The sequence below is a fragment of the Oncorhynchus keta genome, chromosome 3, assembly GCF_023373465.1.
Source record: "Oncorhynchus keta strain PuntledgeMale-10-30-2019 chromosome 3, Oket_V2, whole genome shotgun sequence".
Taxonomy (NCBI): Eukaryota; Metazoa; Chordata; class Actinopteri; order Salmoniformes; family Salmonidae; genus Oncorhynchus; species Oncorhynchus keta.
This window is the reverse complement of record NC_068423.1, coordinates 23264011-23292000: the sequence shown is the minus strand read 5'-3', so window position 1 is coordinate 23292000 and position 27990 is coordinate 23264011. Positions and strand designations below refer to the sequence as shown.

The 27990-nt window shown below is 43.8% G+C and overlaps 1 protein-coding gene and 2 long non-coding RNA genes across 3 annotated transcripts; 1 reads left to right on the top strand and 2 right to left on the bottom strand.

The window, feature by feature from the left end:
* Positions 1-856: 856 nt before the first annotated feature.
* On the bottom strand, positions 857-27312 carry LOC118363455 (nuclear prelamin A recognition factor-like). The gene is made up of 11 exons (XM_052485876.1): positions 26979-27312; positions 24963-25035; positions 24550-24759; positions 22405-22537; positions 14168-14302; positions 10765-10908; positions 5459-5691; positions 4288-4382; positions 3983-4120; positions 1842-1999; positions 857-1656 (listed from the first exon to the last, which is right to left on the bottom strand). Exons 2-11 carry the CDS (start codon positions 25017-25019, stop codon positions 1412-1414), a joined length of 1548 nt encoding a protein of 515 aa, XP_052341836.1. The 5' UTR covers positions 25020-25035; positions 26979-27312; the 3' UTR covers positions 857-1411.
* On the top strand, positions 5969-7638 carry LOC127915023 (uncharacterized). Its single transcript, XR_008089865.1, has 3 exons — positions 5969-6994; positions 7135-7193; positions 7549-7638. It is a non-coding gene; the product is annotated as an uncharacterized LOC127915023 (long non-coding RNA).
* On the bottom strand, positions 9228-10293 carry LOC127915024 (uncharacterized). The gene is made up of 3 exons (XR_008089867.1): positions 10207-10293; positions 9947-10141; positions 9228-9363 (listed from the first exon to the last, which is right to left on the bottom strand). It is a non-coding gene; the product is annotated as an uncharacterized LOC127915024 (long non-coding RNA).
* Positions 27313-27990: the final 678 nt, after the last annotated feature.

The following is a 27990-nucleotide window of genomic DNA, read 5'->3' as shown; positions in this document are numbered from 1 at the left end:
ACATGAACAAAACACAACTTAAACGTGTTTTGTACCACTTTGAAGAGCTAGCTACACTAAATAGCCTGAATCAGGAGTTGTTCCTGTACAGGTAAAACTCATGGCCCTGATTATCCATTCACCAGACAGTTTATTAGGTACACCCATCTATTACCGGATCGGACACCCCTTTGTCTCCAGAACAGCCTGAAATCTTTGGGGAATAGATTCTTCAAGTCAAAAACGTTCCTCATGGATGTTGGTTCATGAAGGTAGTGAGCTACTGGTAGGTGGACTGTGAGCTATTGTACTAGTAGGTGGACTGCGAGCTACTGGTAGGTGGGCTGTGAGCTACTGGTAGGTGGACTGTGAGCTACTGGTAGGTGGACTGCAAGCTACTAGTAGTCCGCGATCGACCAGTTGCAGAGCTTTGCCCTAGACACTATGGTGCAGGAAAATCCCAGGAGGGCGGCCATTTCTGAGATACTGAATCCGGTGTGCCTGGAAACAGCGATCGTACCACGCTCAAAGTCGTTTAGGTCACTTGTTTTGCCCATCCTAACGTTCAATCAAACAGTAACTGAAATCCTCGATGTCTGTCTGCCTGCTTTATATAGTAAGCCACGGCCACGTGACTCACTGTCTGTAGAAGTGATCCATTTTTGTGAACAGGGTGTACCTAATAAACTGTCCGGTGAGTGGATCTCATATGGACATCATATAGCTAAGATAATTCCAGTGCTCATGACATGGATGAACTCGTGCATTGCAAATGGCAGCCACACTACCAGCATTATTAGTGAGAAGAGCTACTAGCACTTTCAATCGCTTGATTGATCATTCAGCATGTTGGAATCACAGGAGACAAAACAACGTGTCCATTTGTCAGTTGATACAAGTACAACTGGTTTTATTTCAAGTGTTTGGATCACCTCTAAGAATGCTTTTAGTCCTACTTACAGATTTCACATTCACTACATGTTAACAGGACACAGTTTGTTTGATATTTTTCCTGCTTCATCCCCTTGGATCAGATACAATTGTTTTCCCAATGTCACAAATGTGTCTGTCACATCATGAATTCCCTCTGGAACAAAGCACAAATATTTGCTCTTTCCCCTCAATGGTGAAAGCAGTGGATCAGCCTCCACAACACTCGAGAGCAGTACATCGGATGGAATAACAGCACCACCTTCTGGTCGAGTAAGGAAGTTCAGAATCAAGTCTTGGATATATGGGTGTTTTCCAGAGATGATTCTTTAGGCAGGGAGCAAAGGAACACAAACACAGCATCCAGGCCCTCTGGCCATCCCCGCCTATACAATGGTACCTATGGAAACCACTGCAGTGGGTCCTTAGAAGACAGAGGGTCAGTGATTGATTGGGCTTTTGGATGTTGAGGTGTGTTTGGGTTTGTGTGTGTGTGTGTGTCTCACCACTGTATGTGTGTCTGTGTCTGGCTGGGGGTCTGCTGTGTGTACTGCGTGTGTAGGAGTGTGTTGGCATGCGTTGAGTCCTGTCCCTCCAGCCAGTCCTGGTAGAGTATGAGTAGGTCAGGGTTTGTGTCAGGCAGCCTGACTGTTAGACTGCTGTAGGCGTCTTCCATCTGCTGAACCAAGGCCTTGTCCACCCGACCCCCTGTCTCTCCCTCCGCCTGCCCACGACCACTCACACAGCCTGGGGAAAAAGAGGGGGGAGAGAGAGGGGGAGAACGGCGGTCAAACAAAGCATAAAATACAAAAATAAAGATTACACTAAATCCCTTTTCTAGTTTCTATATCCAGTTCAGCTCAACACAAACAGGTTGACAGCTGCCTCATCACTTTAACCCAAAACCGGACCAGGAAGTAGATGTGACCTACCGCCTGGGCATGACAGCACCTCCACCAGTTGGTAGGGGATTTGTCCTGTCCTCATGCGGTGGACCAGAGTCTGGATGTTCCTGAAGCCGTAGACGGATGCAAACTGCAGCAGCACCTCCCCATCCCGCTCCAGACACACCTCCTGGAAGTCACGGTTCCTAGAGGAGGGAGGCAAGGGGGAGAGAGGAAGGGAGGCGAGGGGAGAGAGGAGGGAGGGAGGGGGAGAGAGGAGGAAGGGAGGCGAGGGGAGAGAGGAGGGAGGGAGGGGGGGAGAGAGGAGGGAGGGAGGGGGGGCAGGGAGGCGAGGGAGGGAGGTAGGGAGGCGAGGGGAGAGAGGAAGGGAGGGGGGTAGGGAGGAGGGGGAGAGAGGAAGGGAGGAGGGGGAGGAGGGAGGGAGAGAGGAAGGGAGGAGGGAGGGAAGGGAGGCGAGATAGGGAGGGGGAGAGAGGGAGGGAGGCAGGGAGGCGAGGGGAGAGAGGAAGGGGTAGGGAGGGGGGGGGAGGGAGGGAGGAGGAGGAAGGGAGGAGGGGGGAGGAGGGGGAGAGAGGGAGGGGGAGATAGGAAGGGAGGGGGGGAGAGAGGGAGGGAGAGAGGAAGGGGGAGATAGGGAGGGAGAGAGGAAGGGAGAGAGGGACGCAGAGAGGAAGGGAGGCGAGGGGAGGGAGGAGGGGGAGAGAGGGAGGGAGGAGGGGGAGGAGGGAGAGAGGAAGGGAGGAGGGAGGAGGAGGGAGGGAGGGGAGGGGGGGGGGGAGGAGGGGGCGGGAGAGAGGAAGGGGGAGGCGGGGGAGAGGGGGGAGAGAAAGGGAGGAGGGGGGAGAGAGGAAGGGAGGAGGGGGAGAGGAGGGGGGGGGGCAGGAAAGGGTTGAGATGGAGGGAGGCAGGGAGGTCAGAGAGAGGGAGATGGGATATATTTTGGACCAGGGCCCGTATCCACAAAGCATCTCAGAAAAGGTCCTAGGAATCCTGTTAAAACCTGTTTTAAGACTTATAAAAGTATATCTCAGCTGGTCATCACGACAGTTTGAGGTACCCCAAAGGAAAGATAGTGATGACGTGCATTGACATTGCTGCAAATGATGGTGAATAACCAATCACGATGAGGCATCGCCCGCTGTGAACTCTATAGCAGGCTCCAGACAACTACAGTGAATGTGACTGTACATCAAATGTTGTAATGGTAAAAAGGTAGATATCATATCTGCCTGACACGATCACTTTTCCTACTCTTATTGCCTAACATGTTGGCATGCATAACCTTTTTTGATAATACACATTTTGAACGTTGTTAAAAGCAGAATTTTATAATATTACCATTGTCAACACACTCGTCGTCACTCCCGTTTAACTACTCTAAATGGCTTTGGCACAGTAGGCATCAAGTCACTTGCCGATAATGTTGCATATAACGCTGCAACTTTTTGAAAGAGCTGTCATTTTCATCTAACACTATCGAAGTTGACACTACAGATGCCTTCAATTCCCAATTTTAGAGATATTTTAAACAACGTGATGTTGCGTTCCAAATGGAACTTGAAATAACATGAAGTAGGTCATTAAATAATCAAAAGTAAAACATGTTTATTTATTAGCCTGGTGGTTCTAAGTATTTAGTATATGTCATGTGAAAGAGGTATGTTACAGGTCTAGATCATTTATCATTTTAACAACTCAAAAGCAATTGCATGTGATGCAGGAATCACTGACTCACTGCAATGTTCTGTTACCAAGACATCTGCTGGTAACTCTTAACTGGTTAGAGCAGCTCACGAGGTCTCCTAAATATCTGTTGACTTGGAGTGACTCTCATGACTAAAGAGGCTTCATGCATAGCTGGTTTAAATTTGACCCAGAAGAGTAAAATGTCTCTATTCTCAGCGCTTGGGGCCAATGTTCCATTCTGAGACGCTTTGTGGATGCAGGCCCAGATCTGTTTTGCTGGTTTAAATAATGTATTTGAAAATAATTTGAATAGATGTAATTGATTCAAGCCACATTATCTAAAAAATAAAATAAAAAAAACACACAGAAAATAATTATTTAAATAAACAATAATCAAATCCACGCGTATTTGAACCCAGGTCAGCGCTCTTCCCTCTCCAACGGTCTCAGTTCAAGGTCTTCCATCTCTCTCCCATCCTCACCTGAGAGTCTTGTATGTGATCTGGTCTACATCCAGACCAAACAGTTCCTTCGCAGCGTATTTGAAGACGTGTTCCAGGAAGCCCTCGGATCCTTTGCCCTCATGTCTCACCAAGGCGTGGCCCCCTGCCTCACTCAGCCTAACATGAAGATAAAGAGAAGAACGTTACACACTCGGAGTAGCTGAACCTAACAGACAGAAATACACTCACAGACACACATCGCCACCTCACTGAGCAATGAGCCTGACATTGAGCACTGACAAACACTTCCTGGTTAAGAGCCCAGTGAACATTGAAACACTCACACGTGGTCTAGAGGGGCAGAGTCCAGGTCTGCTACGGACACCTTCATCTGTTCCATCATGAGGAACACCTCCCCTGGAACACACACACATTCAGACTCACATTAAAACAACAGACAACTTATATGGAATGCAGTGTTTGATTTTTTATCAGACATAAATGGGACCCATCACATCCCAAAAGTTGACTGGAGTTTCCCGAACAGCCCCTGGAAGCACCTGGATGATCATCAAGACTCTTGGAAGAATGTTCTGTGAACAAATGAGTCAAAAGTATAACGTTTTGTACGACATGGGTCCCGTTATGCCTGGCGAACATCAAACACTGCATTCCACAGTAAGAACCTCATACCAACGGTGAAGCATGGTGGTGGTAGTGTGATGGTTTAAGGGATGCTTTGCTGCCTCAGGACCTGGACAAATTGTCTTAATAGAAGGAACCATGAATTCTGCTCTGTATCAGAGTTCTACAGGAGAATGTCAGGCCACCCGTCAGGGAGCTGAAGCTGAAGTGCAGCTGGGTTATGCAGTCAGGGAGCTGGGTCATGCAGTCAGGGAGCTGGGTCATGCAGTCAGGGAGCTGGGTCATGCAGTCAGGGAGCTGGGTCATGCAGTCAGGGAGCTGGGTCATGCAGTCAGGGAGCTGGGTCATGCAGTCAGGGAGCTGGGTCATGCAGTCAGGGAGCTGGGTTATGCAGTCAGGGAGCTGGGTTATGCAGTCAGGGAGCTGGGTCATGCAGTCAGGGAGCTGGGTCATGCAGTCAGGGAGCTGGGTCATGCAGTCAGGGAGCTGGGTCATGCAGTCAGGGAGCTGGGTCATGCAGTCAGGGAGCTGGGTCATGCAGTCAGGGAGCTGGGTCATGCAGTCAGGGAGCTGGGTCATGCAGTCAGGGAGCTGGGTCATGCAGTCAGGGAGCTGGGTCATACAGTCAGGGAGCTGGGTCATGCAGTCAGGAGCTGAAGCTGATGTGCAGCTGGGTCATGCAGTCAGGGAGCTGGGTCATGCAGTCATGGAGCTGGGTAATGCAGTCAGGGAGCTGGGTCATGCAGTCAGGGAGCTGGGTCATGCAGTCAGGGAGCTGGGTCATGCAGTCAGGGAGCTGGGTCATGCAGTCAGGGAGCTGGGTCATGCAGTCAGGGAGCTGGGTCATACAGTCAGGGAGCTGGGTCATGCAGTCAGGGAGCTGAAGCTGATGTGCAGCTGGGTCATACAGTCAGGGAGCTGGGTCATGCAGTCAGGGAGCTGGGTCATGCAGTCAGGGAGCTGGGTCATGCAGTCAGGGAGCTGGGTCATGCAGTCAGGGAGCTGGGTCATGCAGTCAGGGAGCTGGGTCATGCAGTCAGGGAGCTGGGTCATGCAGTCAGGGAGCTGGGTCATGCAGTCAGGGAGCTGATGCTGATGTGCAGCTGGGTCATGCAGTCAGGGAGCTGGGTCATGCAGTCAGGGAGCTGGGTCATGCAGTCAGGGATCTGGGTCATGCAGTCAGGGAGCTGGGTCATGCAGTCAGGGAGCTGGGTCATGCAGTCAGGGAGCTGGGTCATGCAGTCAGGGCAGCTGGGTCATGCAGTCAGGGAGCTGGGCTGACAGTCAGGGAGCTGGGTCATGCAGTCAGGGAGCTGAAGCTGATGTGCAGCTGGGTCATACAGTCAGGGAGCTGGGTCATGCAGTCAGGCAGCAGCTGGGTCATGCAGTCAGGGAGCTGGGTCATGCAGTCAGGGAGCTGGGTCATGCAGTCAGGGAGCTGGGTCATGCAGTCAGGGAGCTGGGTCATGCAGTCAGGGAGCTGGGTCATGCAGTCAGGGATCTGGGTCATGCAGTCAGGGAGCTGAAGCTGATGTGCAGCTGGGTCATGCAGTCAGGGAGCTGAAGCTGAAGTGCAGCTGGGTCATGCAGCAAGACAATGATCCAAAACACACAATTAAGTCTACATGAAAATGGCTAAAAAAGCAACAAATGTGAAGGTTTGGAATGGCCTAGTCCAAATACAGACCTCATCCCAATTGAGATGACAGGACTTGAAACGAGCAGCTCAGGCTTGAAAACCCACAAAATGTCGCTGAGTTACTGCAGTTCTGCATGGAAGAATGAGCCAAAATTCCCCCACAGCGAGCTGAAAGACTGATCAACAGCTACAGGAAGCGTTTGGTTGGATTCATTGCAGCTTAAGGTGGTACAACCAAGTATTGAGTGTAAGGGAGCAATGACTTTCTCACACATGGGCATTGGGTGTTGCATAACTTTGTGTATGAAGAAAGTATGCAATTATTGTGTTATTTTTTCACTCAGGTTCCCTTTATCTACTATTAGGTTTTGGTTGAAGATCTGATCAAATTCAGTATAAAAAATATGCAAAAACAGTGAAAATCAGAAAGGGGGCAAATACTTTACAGCTAGAGAGGATAAATATAGAGGTAGAGAGGATAAATATAGAGGTAGAGAGGATAAATATAGAGGTAGAGAGGATAAATATAGAGGTAGAGAGGATAAATATAGAGGTAGAGAGGATAAATATAGAGGTAGAGAGGATAAATATAGAGGTAGAGAGGATAGATATAGAGGTAGAGAGGATAGATATAGAGGTAGAGAGGATAGATATAGAGGTAGAGAGGATAGATATAGAGGTAGAGAGGATAGATATAGAGGTAGAGAGGATAGATATAGAGGTAGAGAGGATAAATATAGAGGTAGAGAGGATAAATATAGAGGTAGGTAAATATAGAGGTAGAAGATAAATATAGAGGTAGAGAGGATAGATATAGAGGTAGAGAGGATAGATATAGAGGTAGAGAGGATAGATATAGAGGTAGAGAGGATAGATATAGAGGTAGAGAGGATAGATATAGAGGTAGAGAGGATAAATATAGAGGTAGAGAGGATAAATATAGAGGTAGAGAGGATAAATATAGAGGTAGAGAGGATAGATATAGAGGTAGAGAGGATAGATATAGAGGTAGAGAGGATAGATATAGAGGTAGAGAGGATAGATATAGAGGTAGAGAGGATAGATATAGAGGTAGAGAGGATAGATATAGAGGTAGAGAGGATAGATATAGAGGTAGAGAGGATAGATATAGAGGTAGAGAGGATAGATATAGAGGTAGAGAGGATAGATATAGAAGTAGAGAGGATAGATATAGAAGTAGAGAGGATAGATATAGAAGTAGAGAGGATAGATATAGAGGTAGAGAGGATAGATATAGAGGTAGAGAGGATAGATAAATAGAGGATAGATAAATATAGAGGTAGAGAGGATAGATATAGAGGTAGAGAGGATAAATATAGAGGTAGAGAGGATAGATATAGAGGTAGAGAGGATAAATATAGAGGTAGAGAGGATAAATATAGAGGTAGAGAGGATAGATATAGAGGTAGAGAGGATAGATAGAAGTAGAGAGGATAGAGAGGTAGGGATAGATATAGAGGTAGAGAGGATAGATATAGAGGTAGAGAGGATAAATATAGATAGATAAATAGAGGTAGAGAGGATAGATATAGAGGTAGAGAGATAGATATAGAGGTAGAGAGATAGATATAGAGGTAGAGAGGATAGATATAGATAGAGGTAGAGAGGATAGATATAGAGGTAGAGAGGATAGATATAGAGGTAGAGAGGATAGATATAGAGGTAGAGAGAGGATATAGAGGATATAGAGGTAGAGAGGATAGATAAATATAGAGAGGATAAATATAGAAGTAGAGAGGATAGATATAGAGGTAGGATAGATATAGAGGTAGAAAGGATAAATATAGAGGTAGAGAGGGTAAATATAGAGGTAGAGAGAGAGGATAGATATGGGAGGTAGAGAGGATAGATACTAGATATAGAGGTAGAGAGGATAGATATAGAGGTAGAGAGGATAGATATAGAGGTAGAGAGGATAGATATAGAGGTGAGAGAGGATAGATATAGAGGGGCTAGAGAGTTGTGTGATAGTTATATAGATGGTAGAGAGGGCTCAATAGATATAGAGTGTAGAGAGGATAGATAATAGATGAGTAGAGAGGAATAGATATTCAGTTGGTAGAGAGGATATAACACTGATATAGATGAGTAGAGAGGATAAATATAGAGGTAGAGGGATAAATGTTATAATAGATGAGTAGAATCAGAGGATAGATAATAGATGGTAGAGAGGGCTCATCAGTATTCACCTGGTAGAGAGGATAGATAATAGATGAGTAGAGAGGGCTCAATAGATATAGTGTGAGGTGATATAAGGATAGATATAGAGGTAGAGAGGATAGATATAGAGGTAGAGAATCAGTATAGATATAGAGGTTATAATAGAGGATAAATATTCACCTGAGTGTAGAGAGGATAGATATTAGAGGAGAGGACAGATAATAGATGAGGGTAGAGAGGATAGATGTTATAATAGATGAGAGAGGATAGTATAGAGGTGATAGATAATAGATGGATGGAGCAGCAGTACCTGAATCAGTATTCACCTGCTGTTGAGGTGACACATAATCCACGTATTCTGCTGTCCAGTAGATAACACTGTTATAATAGAACTCCTCAATCAGACTGCCTCCAGTGATATAACTGTTATAGTAGATGAGTAGTGGGGCTCAATCAGTATTCACTATGTGTGAGTGATATAACACTGTTATAATAGATCTGGGCTCAATCAGTATTCACCTGTTGTGTGAAGCATAACACATAATAGATGAAAACACGGTTTCACCTGCTGTGTGAGGTGATATAACACTGTTATAGTAGATGAGTAGTGTGGGCTCAATCAGTATTCACCTGCTGTGTGAGGTGATATAACACTGTTATAATAGATGAGTAGTGTGGGCTCAATCAGTATTCACCTGCTGTGTGAGGTGATATAACACTGTTATAATAGATGAGTAGTGTGGGCTCAATCAGTATTCACCTGCTGTGTGAGGTGATATAACACTGTTATAATAGATGAGTAGTGTGGGCTCAATCAGTATTCACCTGCTGTGTGAGGTGATATAACACTGTTATAATAGATGAGTAGTGTGGGCTCAATCAGTATTCACCTGTTGTGTGAGGTGATATAACACTGTTATAATAGATGAGTAGTGTGGGCTCAATCAGTATTCACCTGCTGTGTGAGGTGATATAACACTGTTATAGTAGATGAGTAGTGTGGGCTCAATCAGTATTCACCTGCTGTGTGATATAACACTGTTATAATAGATGATATAACACTGTTATATATAACACTGTTATAATAGATGAGTAGTGTGGGCTCAATCAGTATTCACCTGCTGTGTGAGGTGATATAACACTGTTATAATAGATGAGTAGTGTGGGCTCAATCAGTATTCACCTGCTGTGTGAGGTGATATAACACTGTTATAATAGATGAGTAGTGTGGGCTCAATCAGTATTCACCTGCTGTGTGAGGTGATATAACACTGTTATAATAGATGAGTAGTGTGGGCTCAATCAGTATTCACCTGCTGTGTGAGGTGATATAACACTGTTATAAGATAGATGATTCACCTGTAGTGTGATATAACACTGGCTCAATCAGTATTCACCTGTTGTGTGAGGTGATATAACACTGTTATAATAGATGAGTAGTGTGGGCTCAATCAGTATTCACCTGAGTAGTGTGGGGTGTGTGAGGTGATATAACACTGTTATAATAGATGAGTAGTGTGGGCTCAATCAGTATTCACCTGTTGTGTGAGGTGATATAACACTGTTATAATAGATGAGTAGTGTGGGCTCAATCAGTATTCACCTGCTGTGTGAGGTGATATAACACTGTTATAGTAGATGAGTAGTGTGGGCTCAATCAGTATTCACCTGTTGTGTGAGGTGATATAACACTGTTATAATAGATGAGTAGTGTGGGCTCAATCAGTATTCACCTGCTGTGTGAGGTGATATAACACTGTTATAGTAGATGAGTAGTGTGGGCTCAATCAGTATTCACCTGTTGTGTGAGGTGATATAACACTGTTATAATAGATGAGTAGTGTGGGCTCAATCAGTATTCACCTGCTGTGTGAGGTGATATAACACTGTTATAATAGATGAGTAGTGTGGGCTCAATCAGTATTCACCTGTTGTGTGAGGTGATATAACACTGTTATAATAGATGAGTAGTGTGGGCTCAATCAGTATTCACCTGTTGTGTGAGGTGATATAACACTGTTATAATAGATGAGTAGTGTGGGCTCAATCAGTATTCACCTGCTGTGTGAGGTGATATAACACTGTTATAATAGATGAGTAGTGTGGGCTCAATCAGTATTCACCTGTTGTGTGAGGTGATATAACACTGTTATAATAGATGAGTAGTGTGGGCTCAATCAGTATTCACCTGTTGTGTGAGGTGATATAACACTGTTATAATAGATGAGTAGTGTGGGCTCAATCAGTATTCACCTGCTGTGTGAGGTGATATAACACTGTTATAATAGATGAGTAGTGTGGGCTCAATCAGTATTCACATGTTGTAATGAGTTTCATTGAATCATATTGGATGGGCTGTTATAACAGCTGAACGTATTGACCTTTAGTTTGGTGAAGTAGTCTTTAACCAGACAGCCCATGATCTGTTGAGGAGACCTGGCCGTACAGATGTGAGGAGTGACCAGACTGCCCAGGACACGCTCAGCATACCGGATCCACCCTGGAAGAAACACAATACATGATAAAGCTTTCTGAAATTCCTTTGAGTCCTAAAGCTCATGTTTTTCTAAAGGGTTGATTAAGGTCGGAGAAAAATGTAGAGCAAAACTAAAACAGACGTGAAACTGAGGATGAGCGCAAGAGTGAGCGAATGAGAGAGCAGGAAAGGAAGAGCGACTCCCTTCCTGCAGGTCCTATCTCTAGGGAAGGGAGCGGCATCAGGCTGACTCTGTCTCTCCCTCCCTGCTCTGTCTCTCTCTCTCCCGCCATCCATCCATCCATCCATCACAGTTTTGTCTCTCCCTCACAGCTGTCTCTCTCTCTCTCTCTCTCTCTCCCTCCATCCATCCATCCCTCACAGCTCTGTCTCTCCCTCCCAGCTCTGTCTCTCCCTCCATCCCTCCCAGTTCTCCCTCCCTCCCTCCCTCCAAGCTCAATCTTTCTCGCTCCCTCCCTCCCTCCTCCCAGCCCAGTCTCTCTCGCTTCCTCCCTCCCAGCCCAATCTCTCTCTCTCTCTCGGTCCCTAACTCCCCGTTCCAGCCCAAACTCTCTCTCTCCCTCTCTCTCGCTCCCTCCTAGCCCAGTTTCTCTCGCTCCCTCCCTCCGAGCACAATCTACCTCTCTTGCTCCCTCCCCCTCCCAGCCCCTCTCGCTCCCTCCCAGCACAATCTCTCGCTACCCCCCAGCCCAATATCTCTCTCGCTCGCTCCCTCCCAGCCCAGTTTCTCTCGCTCCCTCCCTCTCTCCTTCCCAGCCCAGTCTCTCTTGCTCCCTCTCCCAGCCAAATCTCTTGCTCCCTCCCTCCCTCCCTCCCACCCTCCCTCCCTCCCTCCCTCCCTCTCTCCCTCCTCTGCTCCCTCCCTCCCTCCCAGCCCAATCTACCTCCCTCCCAGACCAATCTCTCTCTCTCTTGCTCCCTCCCTCCCTCCCAGCCCAATCTACCTCCCTCCCAGCCCAATCTCTCTCTCTTGCTCCCCCTCCCAGCCCAGCCCCTCCTCCCACCCCAATCTCCCTCCCAGCCCAATCTCCCCTCTCAGCCCAATCCCTCCCCAATCCCTCCCACCCCAATCTCCCCCTCCCAGCCCAATCCCTCCCTCCCTCCCAGCCCAATCTCCCCTCCAGCCAAATCTCTCCCTCCCTCCCACCCCAATCTCCTCCCTCCCTCCAAATCTCCCTCCCTCCCTCCCTCCCTCCCTACCAGCCCAATCTCCCCCTCCCTCCCAGTCAAATCTCCCTCCCTCCCTCCCAGCCCAATCTCCCCCTCTCTCCCTCCCAGCCCAATCTCCCCTCTCTCCCTCCCAGCCCAATCTCCCCCTCCCTCCCTCCCAGCCAAATCTCTCTCTCCTCCCAGTCAAATCTCCCCTCCCTCCCTCCCAGCCCAATCTCCCCTTCCCTCTCTCCCTCCCAGCCCAATCTCCCTCCCTCCCTCCCTCCCTCCCAGCTGTCTCTCCCTCCCTTCTGTGTCTCCTTCTGTAGCTCTCTCTCTCTCCCTCCCATCTCGGTCTCTCTCCATCCCGTCTCGGTCTCTCTCCCTCCCAGCCCAGCTGTTTCTACTTTCAAATGGGAGCTGGGTCCAACCCTTATGTAAAAAAAAACTATCAGCCTATATTACATCTCCCATTACTCAACAACAACAAAAATAAAAAAAAACCTGTTGCGCTACAACTCACTGCCTCCCTGAAGACAAATAATGTATATGAAACGTTTCAGTCTGGTTTTAGACCCCATCATAGCACTGAGACCGCACTGATACATTAACTTTTAATGGCATCAGACCAAGGCTCTGTCCTCGTGCTCCTAGACCTTAGTGCTGTTTTTGACGCCATCTATCACCACATTCTTTTGGAGAGATTGGAAAACCCTAATTGGTCGACACGGGCAAGTTCTGGCCTGGTTTAGATCTTATCTGTCGGAAAAATATCAGTTTGTCTCCTGTGGATGGCTTACTAGTGCTCTTCCATGCCGTCCCTAGGAGTGGGTTGAGTCACTGACGTGATCTTCATGTCCGTTTTTTGCGCCCCCTCGGGTTTGAGCGGTGGAGGAGATCTTCGTGGGCTATACTCAGCCTTGTCTCAGCGTAGTAAGTTGGTGGTCTGTTGATAACCCTCTAGTGGTGTGGAGGCTGTGCTTTGGCAAAGTGGGTGGGGCTAAATCCTGCCTGGTTGGCCCTGTTCGCGCGTATCGTCGGACGGGGCCACAGTATCGTCGTCTCCCCCCACACCTGTCTCAGTCTCCAGTATCTATGCTGCAATAGTGTATGTGCCGGGGGGTTAGGGTCAGTCTGTAATATCTGGTGTACTTCTCCCATCTTATCTGGTGTCCTATGTGAATTTAAGAATGCTTCCTCTAATTCTCTCCTCCTGGAGGACCTGAGCCCTAGGACCATGCCTCAGGACTACCTGGCCTGATGACTCCTGGCTGTCCCCAACCCACCTGGTTATGCTGCTGCTCCAGTTTCAACTGTTCTGCCTGCGGCTATGGAACCCTGACCTGTTCACCGGACGTGCTACCTTGTCCCGGACCTGCTGTATTCGACTCTCTCTCTCTTTACCGCACCTGCTGTCTCAACCTCTGAATGATCGGCTATGAAAAGCCAACTGACATTTACTCCCTGACGTGCTGACCTGTTGCACCCTCGACAACCACGGATTATTATTTGACCCTGCTGGTCATCTATGAACGTTGAATGAATGAATCTCCACCCTGCACAGCCAGAAGAACACTGAACAAACTCTCAGAGCCTGGTTCCTCTCTAGGTTTCTTCCTAGGTTCCTGGCCTTTCTAGGGGTTTTTTCCTTAGCCACCGTGCTTCTACACCTGCATTGCTTGCTGTTTGGGGTTTGAGGCTGGGTTTCTGTACAGCACTTTGAGATATCAGCTGATGTAAGAAGGTCTATTTGACATCTGCTGATGTAAGAAAGGGCTTTATAAATACAGTTGATTTGATTAATTTGTAGTGTAAAGCTGCAATGTGTCCCTTTTTGGGTGAGCTGATCATTTCCACATAGAAATGTGAGTTATAGATCTGTCATTCTCATTGAAAGCAAGTCTAAGAAGCGATAGATCTTTTCTATGAGCACTATTACTATGCTTTCTGTTATTAAGTTTCATTTTTGCGTTTTTTTTTTTTTACTTTCAGATTTTGTACAACAGCTTCAAACAGCTGAAAACATTTTGTTGTTATGGAAATGACATTGCACAGCGGTTTAGATGGTTCAATGACTCCCTACACTGTAAATATGTAAAGGTGTAAATATTACCTGGACAGGAGGAGGTGAACATGGGTAGGGCCTGGTTGTCATGGTTCCTCTTGCGGTACCTCTGGACAAATTCTCTCTGGCTCTCCAGGATACTGAAGCCTGCAGCTAGAGTGGTATCAAACACATACTGCACCCCTACAGAGGGAGACAGGTGGAGGGGAAGACGATGATTCAGCTGGTAGATGCCTGTGAATGTACCGCACGCATATACTTCACACACACACGCTACGTTGTACTAAGTCAGACGCACACAGAATCTCTCGCACACACACACACACACTCATTTGTTTTACTATACTTGTGAGGATTTTTGGGGACCAACAATTGGTACCAATTCAAAAGCTATTTTCCCTAACCCCTAATGTCTAGTCATAAAATGTGGGCTTTGGTAATAATGCCTAACTCGCGCTAGTGGGAATTTATCGTCCTCCCTCTGCCTCAACATGTGCTCTTAGTCGATTATCTGACTTCCTATCAAACTAAGCTACATCTGAATTCTTTGTGATCTAAATCTGAATTGGTTGATGCCAGCTTCTGACAGACTGACAGATTTTGCTCAATGCAGATATCTAACTCAACCAACCTGTCCCAACTTTAAAAACACCCTGAAAAATACCCGTAGCTTAAAGCTGCTTTAAATATTATTTTGACAAACGACCCTCATGAGTATACAGCCAATGGAATTTTTGCTAATGAGTTCAGTGACCACTTACCTGTTTCCTGCATAAGAGATGCAAAGCTAAATCTCACCCTCGCATTATTTACAAAGACAAATTACAGGAATTTCAATGAGCAACAATTCTGTCTGAGAATTGGGGGGTGTCAGATATCTGACTCATTGTTTAACTTCTTTGCTCAACTCTATTGCAGATAAGCACGCACCGTTCAAGACACTAAAAGATAAGAGGTACTTCCTGGTTCACACATGAAACTGCCAGAGAAACTTCAGAAGAAGCATTTAGCTTGGGCTGACTGATTCCATGTTTGACTGGCAGTCCTTCAGATGCTTGAGACATACTGAGGTTAGTAAAGCAACATTGACATACTTCAACTGTGTATCTGAGAATTGTGGGAATCCAGCTGCCTTCTAGAAGGCAGTCAAATCTCTGAAACAAAACTCCACGCCCTCATTAACCCAGCAGGTTATGACAGACTCTGGTCCCGTAACAGATAAGATGAACATTTGTGGTGCATTTAATAACCGCTCTGCCTCTTCAGGCCACCTATTTGATGAAATATATTTGGAAAACTCTTGATTCCAGTAGAGGGAGTCCTTTACTCACCTCGAGCTAGGTTGCAGAGAATGATAGATTCCCAGATACACATTGATACAGATACACATTGATACAGATACACATTGATACAGATACACATTGATACAGATACACATTGATACAGATACACATTGATACAGATACACATTGATACAGATACACATTGATACAGATACACATTGATACAGATACACATTGATACAGATACACATTGATACAGATACACATTGATACAGATACACATTGATACAGATACACATTGATACAGATACACATTGATACAGATACACATTGATACAGATACACATTGATACAGATACACATTGATACAGATACACATTGATACAGATACACATTGATACAGATACACATTGATACAGATACACATTGATACAGATACACATTGATACAGATAGACATTGATACAGATAGACATTGATACAGATAGACATTGATACAGATACACATTGATACAGATACACATTGATACAGATACAGATACACATTGATACAGATAGACATTGATACAGATACACATTGATACAGATACAGATACACATTGATACAGATACACATTGATACAGATACACATTGATACAGATACACATTGATACAGATACACATTGATACAGATACACATTGATACAGATACGCTCATTTGATGCCTATGATGTACTAAGTGCCTTATTGAAGATCGATGTAAAACATTCCACTGGGGCTGATTCACGTGATGCCTTTTTGCTGTAGCTTTCTTCCCCAGTTATTGCAGAATCATTAACACATCACATCACATCACATCACACACACACACACACACACACACACACACACACACACACACGCACACAGTACCAGTCAAAAGTTGTCACACCTACTCATTCAATGGTTTTTCTTTATTTTCTACATTGTAGAATAACAGTGAAGATAATCAAAACTATGAAAATAACACATATGGAATCATGTAGTAACCAAAAAATGTGTTAAACAAATCAAAATATATTCAATATTTTAGATCCTTCAAAGTGGCCCCCCTTTGAACACTCTTGGCATTCTCTCAACCACCTTCATTAGGTTTTGTTGTCGTTTCTGTTTAACCTTCATGTATCAATACTCTTTTCAAATGCATATTGATGAACTTTGTAAACGGCTAATAATCAAGCTAGGCTTCCTCTGTAGAAACAGGACATGTTTGTCCTCTATACAAATAGAAGACAAATTGTGCAAGCTACTTTTACGCCTGTTATAGATTATGGGGATATTATTTACATGCTACGGCATCAACACTTAAAATCGCTGGATGCTACTTATCATTGCGCACTTAGGTTTATTACAGGTGCTAAGCTACAGAACTCACCATTGTGTTTTATATCAACATGTGAGTTGGACTTCGCTGTCCGTGAGACGACAACAAAACCGTATATGTATACGTATATACTGTACTCTATATCATTTACTGCATCTTTATGTAATACATGTATCACTAGCCACTTTAACTATGCCACTTTGTTTACATACTCATCTCATATGTATATACTGCACTCAATACCATCTACTGTATCTTGCCTATGCCGCTCTGTACCATCACTCATTCATATATCTTTATGTACATATTCTTTATCCCTTTACACTTATGTGTATAAGGTAGTCGTTTTGGAATTGTTAGCTAGATTACTCGTTGGTTATTACTGCATTGTCGGAACTAGAAGCACAAGCATTTCGCTACACTCACATTAACCTCTGCTAACCATGTGTATGTGACAAATAAAATTCGATTTGATTTGATTTAAAGCACTTCTGAATAAGCTACCTTCTTATTTATTATCACTCATCTATATTAGAAGTAGAATTCCTAAAACCAGGTCTCAAGCATGGATTACACTTGAGGCCCATGTGATTTCCACAGAGTTGGGTATGGCTGCCATTTCCTGTTACGCTCCTTGCCTATGGAATAGCCTGCAGACTAAACTTCAACTTGAGACTCTTGTCCCCCTGTCGCCCATTTTAAATATTTATTGGAGCATTTTTGTATTGCTTCTTAACTGTTTCAGGTAATGCACGTTCTTGTGCTGTTAGTAGAATAACCTGTGTGTAAATGTAATCTGTGGCTGTATGTTTTTGTGTTATCTGTGATGGTTTTGTTTGTCTGGTGTAGTTTCTTAATCATTGTACCTAAACTGTATGTGTAAACATGTATACGCAGGGCACAGCTGTAAAAGAGACCGTGGTCTCAGTCTGTGTTCCTTGTTGAAATAAAGGTGTAATAATAATTTAACTAGGTAAGTCAGTTAAGAACAAATTCTTATTTACAATGACGGCCTACACCGGCCAAACCCGGACGACGCTGGGCCAATTGTGCACCGTCTTATGGGACTCCCAATCACAGCCGGTTGTGATACAGCCAGGATTCGAACCAGGGTGTCTGTAGTGACGCCTCTAGCACTGAGATGCAGTGCCTTAGATCACTGCGCCACTCGGTAGCCACCTGGAATGCATTTAATTTAACAGGTGTGCCTTGTTAAAAGTTAATTTGTGGAATTTCTTTCCTTCTTAATGCATTTGAGCCAATCAGTTGTGTTGTAACAAGGTAGGATTGCAATACAGAAGATAACCCAATTTGGTAAAAGACCAAGTCCATATTATGGCAAAAACAGCTCACATAAGCAAAGCAAAACGATAGTCCATCATTACTTTAAGATATGAAGGTCATTCAATCAGGATCATTTCAAAGTTTCTTCTAGTGCAGTAACAAAAACCATCAAGTGCTATGATGAAACTGGCTCTATGAGGACAGCCACAGGAAAGGAAGACCCAGAGTTACCTCTGTTGCATAGGATAAGTTGCAGCCCAAATAAATGCTTCACAGATTTCAAGTCACAGACACATCTCAACGATTATGATTTTTCAACTCAGATACCGATACCGATTATTGGAGGAGCAAAAAAAAAGTCAATACCGATTAATCGGCCAATTTTTTAAATGTATTTGTAATAATAACAATTACAACAATACTGAATGAACACTTATTTTAACTTAATATAATACATCAATAAAATCCAAATAAATAATGAAACATGTTCAATTTGGTTTAAATAATGTAAAAACAAAGTGTTGGAGAAGAAAGTAAAAGTGCAATATGTGCCATGTAAGAAAGCTAACGTTTAAGTTCCTCAGAACATGAGAACATATGAAAGCTGGTGGTTCCTTTTGATATGAGTCTTCAAATATTCCCAGGTAAGAAGTTTTTGGTTGTAGTTATTATAGGAATTATAGGACTATTTCTCTCTATACCATTTGTATGTCATATACCTTTGACTATTGGATGTTCTTATAGGCACTTTAGTATTGCCAGTGTAACAGTATAGCTTCCGACCCTCTCCTCGCCCCTACCTGGACACGAACCTGGGCTCCTCGCCCCTACCTGGGCTCGACAACAACCACCCTCGAAGCAGCGAAACCAATGCAGAGCAAGGGGAACAACTACTCCAAGTCTCAGAGCGAGCGACGTTTGAAATGCTATTAGCGCGCACCCCACTAACTAGCTAGCCATTTCACGTCAGTTACACCAGCCTAATCTCGGGAGTTGATAGGCTTGAAGTCATAAACAGCGCAATGCTTGAAGCACAGCGACGAGCTACTGGCAAAACGCACTAAAGTGCTGTTTGAATGAATGCTTACGAGCCTGCTGGTGCCTACCATCGCTCAGTCAGACTGCTCTATCAAATCATAGACTTAATTATAACATAATAACACCCAGAAATACGAGCCTTAGGTCATTAATATGGCCGAATCCGGAAACTATCATCTCGAAAACAAGTTGTTTAATCTTTCTGGTTAATATTGCCTGCTAACCTGGATTTATTTTAGCTAAACATGCAGGTTTAAAAATATATACTTGTGTATTGATTTTAAGTAAGGCATTGATGTTTATGGTTAGGTACACATTGGAGCAACGACAGTCCTTTTTCGCAAATACGCACCGCATTGATTATATGCAACGCAGGACACGCTAGATAAACTAGTAATATCATCAACCATGTGTAGTTAACTAGTGATTATGATTGATTGATTGTTTTTTATAAGAATTTTAATGCTAGCTATCAACTTACCTTGGCTTACTGCATTCGCGTAACAGGCAGTCTCCTCATGGAGTGCAATGAGAGGCAGGTGGTTAGAGCGTTGGACTAGTTAACTGTAAGGTTGCAAGATTGAATACCCGAGCTGACAAGGTCAAATCTATCATTCTGCCCCTGAACAGGCAGTTAACCCACTGCTCCTAGGTCGTCATTGAAAATAAGAATGTGTTCTTAACTGACTTGCCTGGTTAAATAAAGATGAAATAAAGGTGTAAAATAAAAAATGTAATACATTTTTTTTTTTTAATCGGCCAAATCGGTGTCCAAAAATACAGATTTCCGATTGTTATGAAAACTTGATATCGGCCCTATTAATCAGCCATTCCGATTAATCAGTCGACCTCTAGTTCAGAGGAGACTGTGGGAATCAGGCCTTCATGGTAAAATTGCTGCAAAGAAACCACTACTAAAGGACACCAATAATAAGAAGAAACATGAGTAATGGACATTAGATCGGTGGAAATATGTCCTTTGGTCTGATGAGTCCCAATTAGAAATGTTTGGTTCCAACCGCTGTGTCTTTGTGAGTCGTAGAGTAGGTGAACGGATGATCTCTGCATGCGTTGTTCCCACCGTGAAGCATGGAGGAGGAGGTGGTGTGATGATGTGTTGCTGGTGACACTGTCTGATTTATCTAGAATTAAAAAGGCACACTTAACCAGCATGGCTACCACAGAACTCTGCAGAGATACGCCATCCAAGAAGGAGAGTGATGGAGTGCTGCATCAGATTACCTGGCCTCCACAATCACCTGACCTCAACCCAATTGAGATGGTTTGGGATGAGTTGAAGGAAAAGCAGCCAACAAGTGCTCAGCATGTGGGAAGTCCTTCAAGACTGTTGGAAAAGCATTCCAGGTGAATCTGGTGGAGAGAATGCCAAGCTTGTGAAAAGCTGTCATCAAGGCAAAGGGTGGCTACTTTAAAGAATCTAAAATATATTTTGATTTGTTTTTTGGTTACTACATGATTCCATATGTGTTATTTCATATGTATTTCATTTGATGTCTTCACTATTATTCTACAATGTAAAAAATAGTACAAATAAAGAAAAACCCTTGAATGAGTATGTGTGTCCAAACTTTTGACTGGTACTGTATACTTCCGTAACTGTTTTCAACTGGTACCGCGGGACTTGAGTCTTGTGACTCGTCTGAAGGTTTGGACGCTAGACGATTTGATGAGAAGACCAATTTTCAGGATGTCTGGTGTTCTGACAAACACCACTTGAGTGCAGTCATCTTTCACAGCGGAAGTGAAAGGATGAGGAAGTGCGACATGGGCGGATGAGGAAGTGCAACATGGGCGGATGAGGAAGTGCAACATGGGCGGATGAGGAAGTGCAACATGGGCGGATGAGGAAGTGCAACATGGGCGGATGAGAAAGAGCAACATGGGCGGATGAGAAAGAGCAACATGGGCGGATGAGGAAGAGCAACATGGGCGGATGAGGAAGTGCGACATGGGCGGATGAGGAAGTGCGACATGGGCGGATGAGGAAGTGCGACATGGGCGGATGAGGAAGTGCGACATGGGCGGATGAGGAAGTGCGACATGGGCGGATGAGGAAGTGCGACATGGGCGGATGAGGAAGTGCGACATGGGCGGATGAGGAAGTGCCACATGGGCGGATGAGGAAGTGCGACATGGGCGGATGAGGAAGTGCAACATGGGCGGATGAGGAAGTGCGACATGGGCGGATGAGGAAGTGCGACATGGGCGGATGAGGAAGAGGGCGTGCAACATGGGCAGATGAGGAAGTGCAACATGGGCGGATGAGGAAGTGCAGAACATACATATCTCTAGTTTAAACTGACAGATTTTTAACGGAGACGTTTGTATTACGCCAATTGGATTTCTGCGGGGGCGCTGACATCGTCTTTATGGTTAAGGCCACCTTGAAATTAGACTTGCTGTTTTCCATTGGCCAGTTCAGATCAGGTATAAGGGAGGGGATGTGTGAGAGTTGTGTTTGTTTTGATGAATCATGTGGTATTCATTGTATTGGTATTATCTTGCATGATGTGTATTAAATTGTCTATGTTCATGTTCACAAGGCTCCCTTGTAAATGACACGCTGGTGATCCACCCTATAAAAATAAAAAGTTAAATACAAAAACTAACAACTCCTTACCCAACCCCTAATCCTAATCCTAAACCTTACCCCTATCCCTAAACCTTACCCCTATCACTAAACCTAATCCTAAACCTTACCCCTATCACTAAACCTAATCCTAAACCTTACCCCTATCACTAAACCTAATCCTAAACCTTACCCCTATCACTAAACCTAATCCTAAACCTTACCCCTATCCCTAATCCTAATCCTAAACCTTACCCCTATCCCTAAACCTAACCCTAAACCTTACCCCTATCACTAAACCTAATCCTAAACCTTACCCCTATCACTAAACCTAATCCTAAACCTTACCCCTATCACTAAACCTAATCCTAAACCTTACCCCTATCACTAAACCTAATCCTAAACCTTACCCCTATCACTAAACCTAATCCTAAACCTTACCCCTATCACTAAACCTAATCCTAAACCTTACCCCTATCACTAAACCTAATCCTAAACCTTACCCCTATCCCTAAACCTTACCCCTATCCCTAAACCTTACCCCTATCCCTAAACCTAACCCTAAACCTGTCAGCCTTCTCCTTGGATTACTATTCAGATGGGGACTTTTGGTCAGAATTATAGTAAAACGGACGGACAGACACACACGCACACACACACACACGCACACTCCAATGCAACTACAGGGTTTGTCTCTGGAAATGCCAATTGAAATCTACCACAGAGACATAGATACACACTCCCTTACCGAGGCTCTTGAGGAAGCCACAGAGTTTGCGTGTGGCCTCAGGAATGTCCAGACCGAACTTGACAGCAAAGAAAGGCAGAGACTGGGAACACACTGACACCACCAGGACCTGGTGTTTGGTGACGTCACACTTCTGTAATAGTACAAAGAGAGAGAGAGATATGTCACACTTCTGTAATAGTAGATAGAGGGAGAGAGAGAGATATGTCACACTTCTGTAATAGTACATAGAGAGAGATATGTCACACTTCTGTAATAGTACATAGAGAGAGAGACGTCACACTTCTGTAATAGTACATAGAGAGAGAGACGTCACACTTCTGTAATAGTACATAGAGAGAGACACGTCACACTTCTGTAATAGTACATAGAGGGAGAGACACGTCACACTTCTGTAATAGTACATAGAGGGAGAGACACGTCACACTTCTGTAATAGTACATAGAGAGAGAGAGACACGTCACACTTCTGTAATAGTACATAGAGAGAGAGAGACACGTCACACTTCTGTAATAGTACATAGAGGGAGAGAGAGACACGTCACACTTCTGTAATAGTACATAGAGAGAGACACGTCACACTTCTGTAATAGTACATAGAGGGAGAGAGACACGTCACACTTCTGTAATAGTACATAGAGGGAGAGAGACACGTCACACTTCTGTAATAGTACATAGAGGGAGAGAGAGACACGTCACACTTCTGTAATAGTACATAGAGAGAGACACGTCACACTTCTGTAATAGTACATAGAGGGAGAGAGACACGTCACACTTCTGTAATAGTACATAGAGAGATCCAGAGAGACACGTCACACTTCTGTAATAGTACATAGAGGCAGAGAGAGACAAAGTCACACTTCTGTAATAGTACATAGAGAAACACGTCACACTTGACTGTAATAGTACATGAGGGAGAGAGACACGTTCACACTTCTGTAATAGTACATAGAGGGAGAGAGACACGTCACACTTCTGTAATAGTACATAGAGGGAGAGAGAGACACGTCACACTTCTGTAATAGTACATAGAGAGAGACACGTCACACTTCTGTAATAGTACATAGAGGGAGAGAGACACGTCACACTTCTGTAATAGTACATAGAGGGAGATATGTCACACTTCATCCAGGAAGAGAGAGACCATTTGCCTGACATCCACATTAAATGCCCCATACATTTCAGTGAAGTGAAACAAAGTCTAACCAAACCATCAGTAGGCAAGGCAGGCAAAAAGACCCGTATTAACAACACACATCAAAACCAACCTGACACCAGGTGACCTGGAAAGTACAGTGAAGATAACCCAACCATTCCTCTGTCCTCCCAGACAGCGTTAGCCCTTGTCTCTTTCGTTACCATTGAAGCATTGACATCACAAAGCTACTCAGATCTCCACAAGCGCTTGACTTCCACTAGATAGCATAGCCACAATGCCATTTTTTTTATATTAGCACCTTTATGTGGACCTCGTCCCTCCCACATCCGTTCCACACATCGAAAAGGGTTGGAGGCGAAGGAAAACAAATAAGTGCTGCCAAATATAACAACATGCTTTTCATAAATATTAAAATAAAGTGTGTAAATAAAACATATTAAACACGTCTGTAAAACCAAAATTAGGGCATGGCAAGTTTTCATTAGTCATTGGGTACATCGTACGAAAAACATCAGAGTAATCTTAAATAGGCACATAATTCATGTTCAAATTCACAACATAACATACATGGGCATTTCACCAATATGTCCTTTAGGAAATAATGTCTGGAGGGTGAAAATCCCAAAACATTCCCTTTAACTCAGAGTATTATTAATATCACCTCCCCTGTCTGATATCTTAACTTTCTCTATGCCACAAAATCTACCTATTTGGCAGCACTTATTTGTTTTCCTTCACCTCCAACCCCTTTCGATGTGTGGAACGGATGTGGTTGAAGTCCACATAAGGGTGCTCATTTAAAAAAAAATGTATCCCAAATGACGAAGGCCGCGAGGCCGATATGTAAAGCTTATTAAATATCAGTGATACTATCAAGAGCAGTGTGTGGTTTCCTTTTTCCTTCATAAGTCCAGGTAGTCCCCCCCTGTTTCCGCTTGGTGCCTATTGAATATGACCCAGGTAGCCCAGTCAGTGGTCCAGTAGTACCTTGTTCTGGCCCAGGACCCGGGCCACCTCCTCCAGGTTCTGTTGGGAGATCTTTAGGCTCTCCTCCTCTGACACACAGCCCTCACAGGACAGACAGGCACTCAGCAACACCTGCTGCTGGAGGGTAGGCGAGGAGGCGGGGACCTCTCTGTTGGCTACATCTGCCTCCGGAAGGGAGCGAACGCCTGCACCACTCTGCTTCTTGTTGCACTGGAAATGATCAATCAATACATCGATCAAGGTTAGAATTGGCCACGATGTAAAATGTTTGACTATCATATGCTAAAAGTAACACACTCAAACAACTGGGACAGATACTCAGCAACACCAGATACGATTGGAATGACAATTTCTGTAGCAGTGAGCCACTTCCACACTGCACAGTGAAACCACAAACATTACATGAGCTTTACCTGTTTAGTGCAATTCTCACACTTCTCCTTGCGTCTTCCGATGTTCTCTTCTGACATTATTAAATGATTAATGCTGTTGGATTTCACACAAACACAAGAGCAAGGTCAGTGAGCCATCCAACTCAACAGTAGACCTAACTCTGCATTATCCATCCAACTCAACAGTAGACCTAACTCTGCATTATCCATCCAACTCAACGGTAGACCTAACTCTACATTATCCATCCAACTCAACAGCAGACCTAACTCTGCATTATCCATCCAACTCAACAGCAGACCTAACTCTGCATTATCCATCTCACTCAACAGCAGACCTAACTCTACATTATCCATCCAACTCAACAGTAGACCTAACTGCATTATCCATCCAACTCAACAGTAGACCTAACCCCGCATTATCCATCCAACTCAACAGCAGACCTAACTCTACATTATCCATCCAACTCAACAGTAGACCTAAATCTGCATTATCCATCCAACTCAACAGTAGACCTAAATCTGCATTCTCCATCCAACTCAACAGTAGACATAACCCTGCATTATCCATCCAACTCAACAGCAGACCTAACTCTACATTATCCATCCAACTCAACAGCAGACCTAACTCTACATTATCCATCCAACTCAACAGTAGACTTAACTCTACATTATCCATCCAACTCAACAGTAGACCTAACACTGCATTATCCATCCAACTCAACAGTAGACCTAACCCTACATTATCCATCCAACTCAACAACAGACCTAACTCTACATTATCCATCCAACTCAACAGTAGACCTAAATCTGCATTATCCATCCAACTCAACAGTAGACCTAACCCTGCATTATCCATCCAACTCAACAGCAGACCTAACTCTACATTATCCATCCAACTCAACAGTAGACCTAACCCTGCATTATCCATCCAACTCAACAGTAGACCTAAATCTGCATTATCCATCCAACTCAACAGTAGACCTAACCCTGCATTATCCATCCAACTCAACAGCAGACCTAACTCTACATTATCCATCCAACTCAACAGTAGACCTAACCCTGCATTATCCATCCAACTCAACAGTAGACCTTGAATCTTCACAACACCTCTACAGATTCTCCTTGGGCAACTGCCCACTACTAAGATCCAAACGAAATTGCTAGAGTTTGTTTTTGTGTGTGTGTGTGACTCAACTCCACCCAACTTCTACATTGTTAACCCTGTCCTAACCAATCAGGATCATTCTTCTTATCTCAACAGCAGCATATTATAATGATTTTAAACTGCCTGTTGCGACATAACAGCGTCCTGTCATCACGAAATAGCACACATAATTGCACCAAATGTGTGAACAGGCAGGCGATAAAGCCGTATTCTTTTATATGCTATTACATAGTTCTCATAATGTACCTATGTTGATGAAGACCCAAAGCATCTGTGCTCTTGGTAGGCTACTAAAACAACAACAACAACAAATGAGTAGCTCGCGCCACATGTTTCATTTATTTATAAAGTATCTCTCGTGCTCGAAAAGGACGGAGAATCCTGGGCTACTGTATTCAATATTGGCTTACATATCATACAGTAACTATAGACACAAATAACATAACGATATATAATAATAATCTACTATTATAATTGTCTGATATATTATGCAATAAATAGTAAATAACAGTTGAAGCATCTGTGAGAACATATCGGCCTATTATCAGGAACAAATTTAAACAGCAATTGTGGTGGAAATTAGTATTCATATCCTGGTAATATGGTTAAAGGATCTATTATTATGCTTTCTGGTAAGTCTTAAATCCCTAACTAAACACTAATTGGAGGCAGGAGAAAAAATATTCCTTTCTTATCATCAAATGTGTAATTTCTTGCTTGCCCAAAAGACAACCTTGCTCTCCAGAACCCGAGCGTCTATGAAGGCGACACGAGCTACATCTATGACGTCTATACCAGGGTCCATCGTCAGTCACGTATTAGTAAAATTGTATATTTCAATAAATACCTGAATATTCTATCAGTGCACTCACCGGTTGGACGTTTTCTACTGTTCTGCTTTGAAACCAAATAGTTGAAAAACATTTCAAGAAGAAAGGGGGAGTTCGAGCAGTGTTCTAGATATAGCAGGTGATCTCATAGAACTTGCTCAGCAATATCTGGAGCGATTACCGTACAGCTGAAAGGCAACAACGGTCAACATGCGACTCGGCCACGGTTTCGGTCACAAGACCTGCTAATGTTGAAATTAGTCCGGGGTTCCAGACAAGTTTTCACGACGATTTGACTTCAGAATACGTGACTCCATTGTGTTCACCGGTCATTGAAGAGCGCATGCGTAAAACCTTCCCCGCCTCGACAGATATCGTCATTGCTTTTTGGTATACCAAAGATTCCAATGGGACGCTGCGTTTGCTTTGCACCATTGCGTTGCAGAAGGAGTGTAGCGTGTTCTGTGTGTTGCACGTTGGATTTCCAACCTATGCATCAAATTGTATGCGTAGACTTGACATAAATAGTATATGATGAAATAAACAGAAAATAAAAGAGACTGTGCGTTTTTTTCTTCTACGTTTTTGTGTGATTTTTTAAATATTAGAGACACAAGATGTTAGAAATATTGGGCGGATTCGATTATGTTTTTTTATAAAAAAATTTATTATTATTTTTTTTAAATTAACAACAAATCAATACATAAAGCACATGAGGGAACAAAAGCATACATAGATTACAAACAATGGACAATCGAGCTAGGGGGTACAATATCACATTACAATTACACAAGGACCTTAAGGGACATGCATATACTTACAATTCTAACAGCTTTTTTGTTAGTAGAGCATTTAACCGTCTTAAAATACAGTTCAATTTATTTTTGTAGGATACGAAAATGTGGTTTTCTGTTTGTAAATTTACATTTGTGTATATGAAATTTGGCCAAAAGAATAATGAAATGAATTACATAAAAATGATTCCGCTTATTTCTATTGTATGTAAAGAATCCAAACAGTACATCTCTCCACAATAGTGTAAAATCTTCATAAA

Coding starts and splice junctions, on each gene's coding strand:
- LOC118363455 (XM_052485876.1), bottom strand. CDS start 25,019: ATGTCAGAAGAGAACATCGGAAGACGCAAGGAGAAGTGTGAGAATTGC. Junction 22,538..24,549: donor GGGTCCTGGGCCAGAACAAG/GTACTACTGGAC, acceptor GTACTATTACAG/AAGTGTGACGTCACCAAACA. Junction 1,657..1,841: donor GGTGCTGTCATGCCCAGGCG/GTAGGTCACATC, acceptor CTTTTTCCCCAG/GCTGTGTGAGTGGTCGTGGG.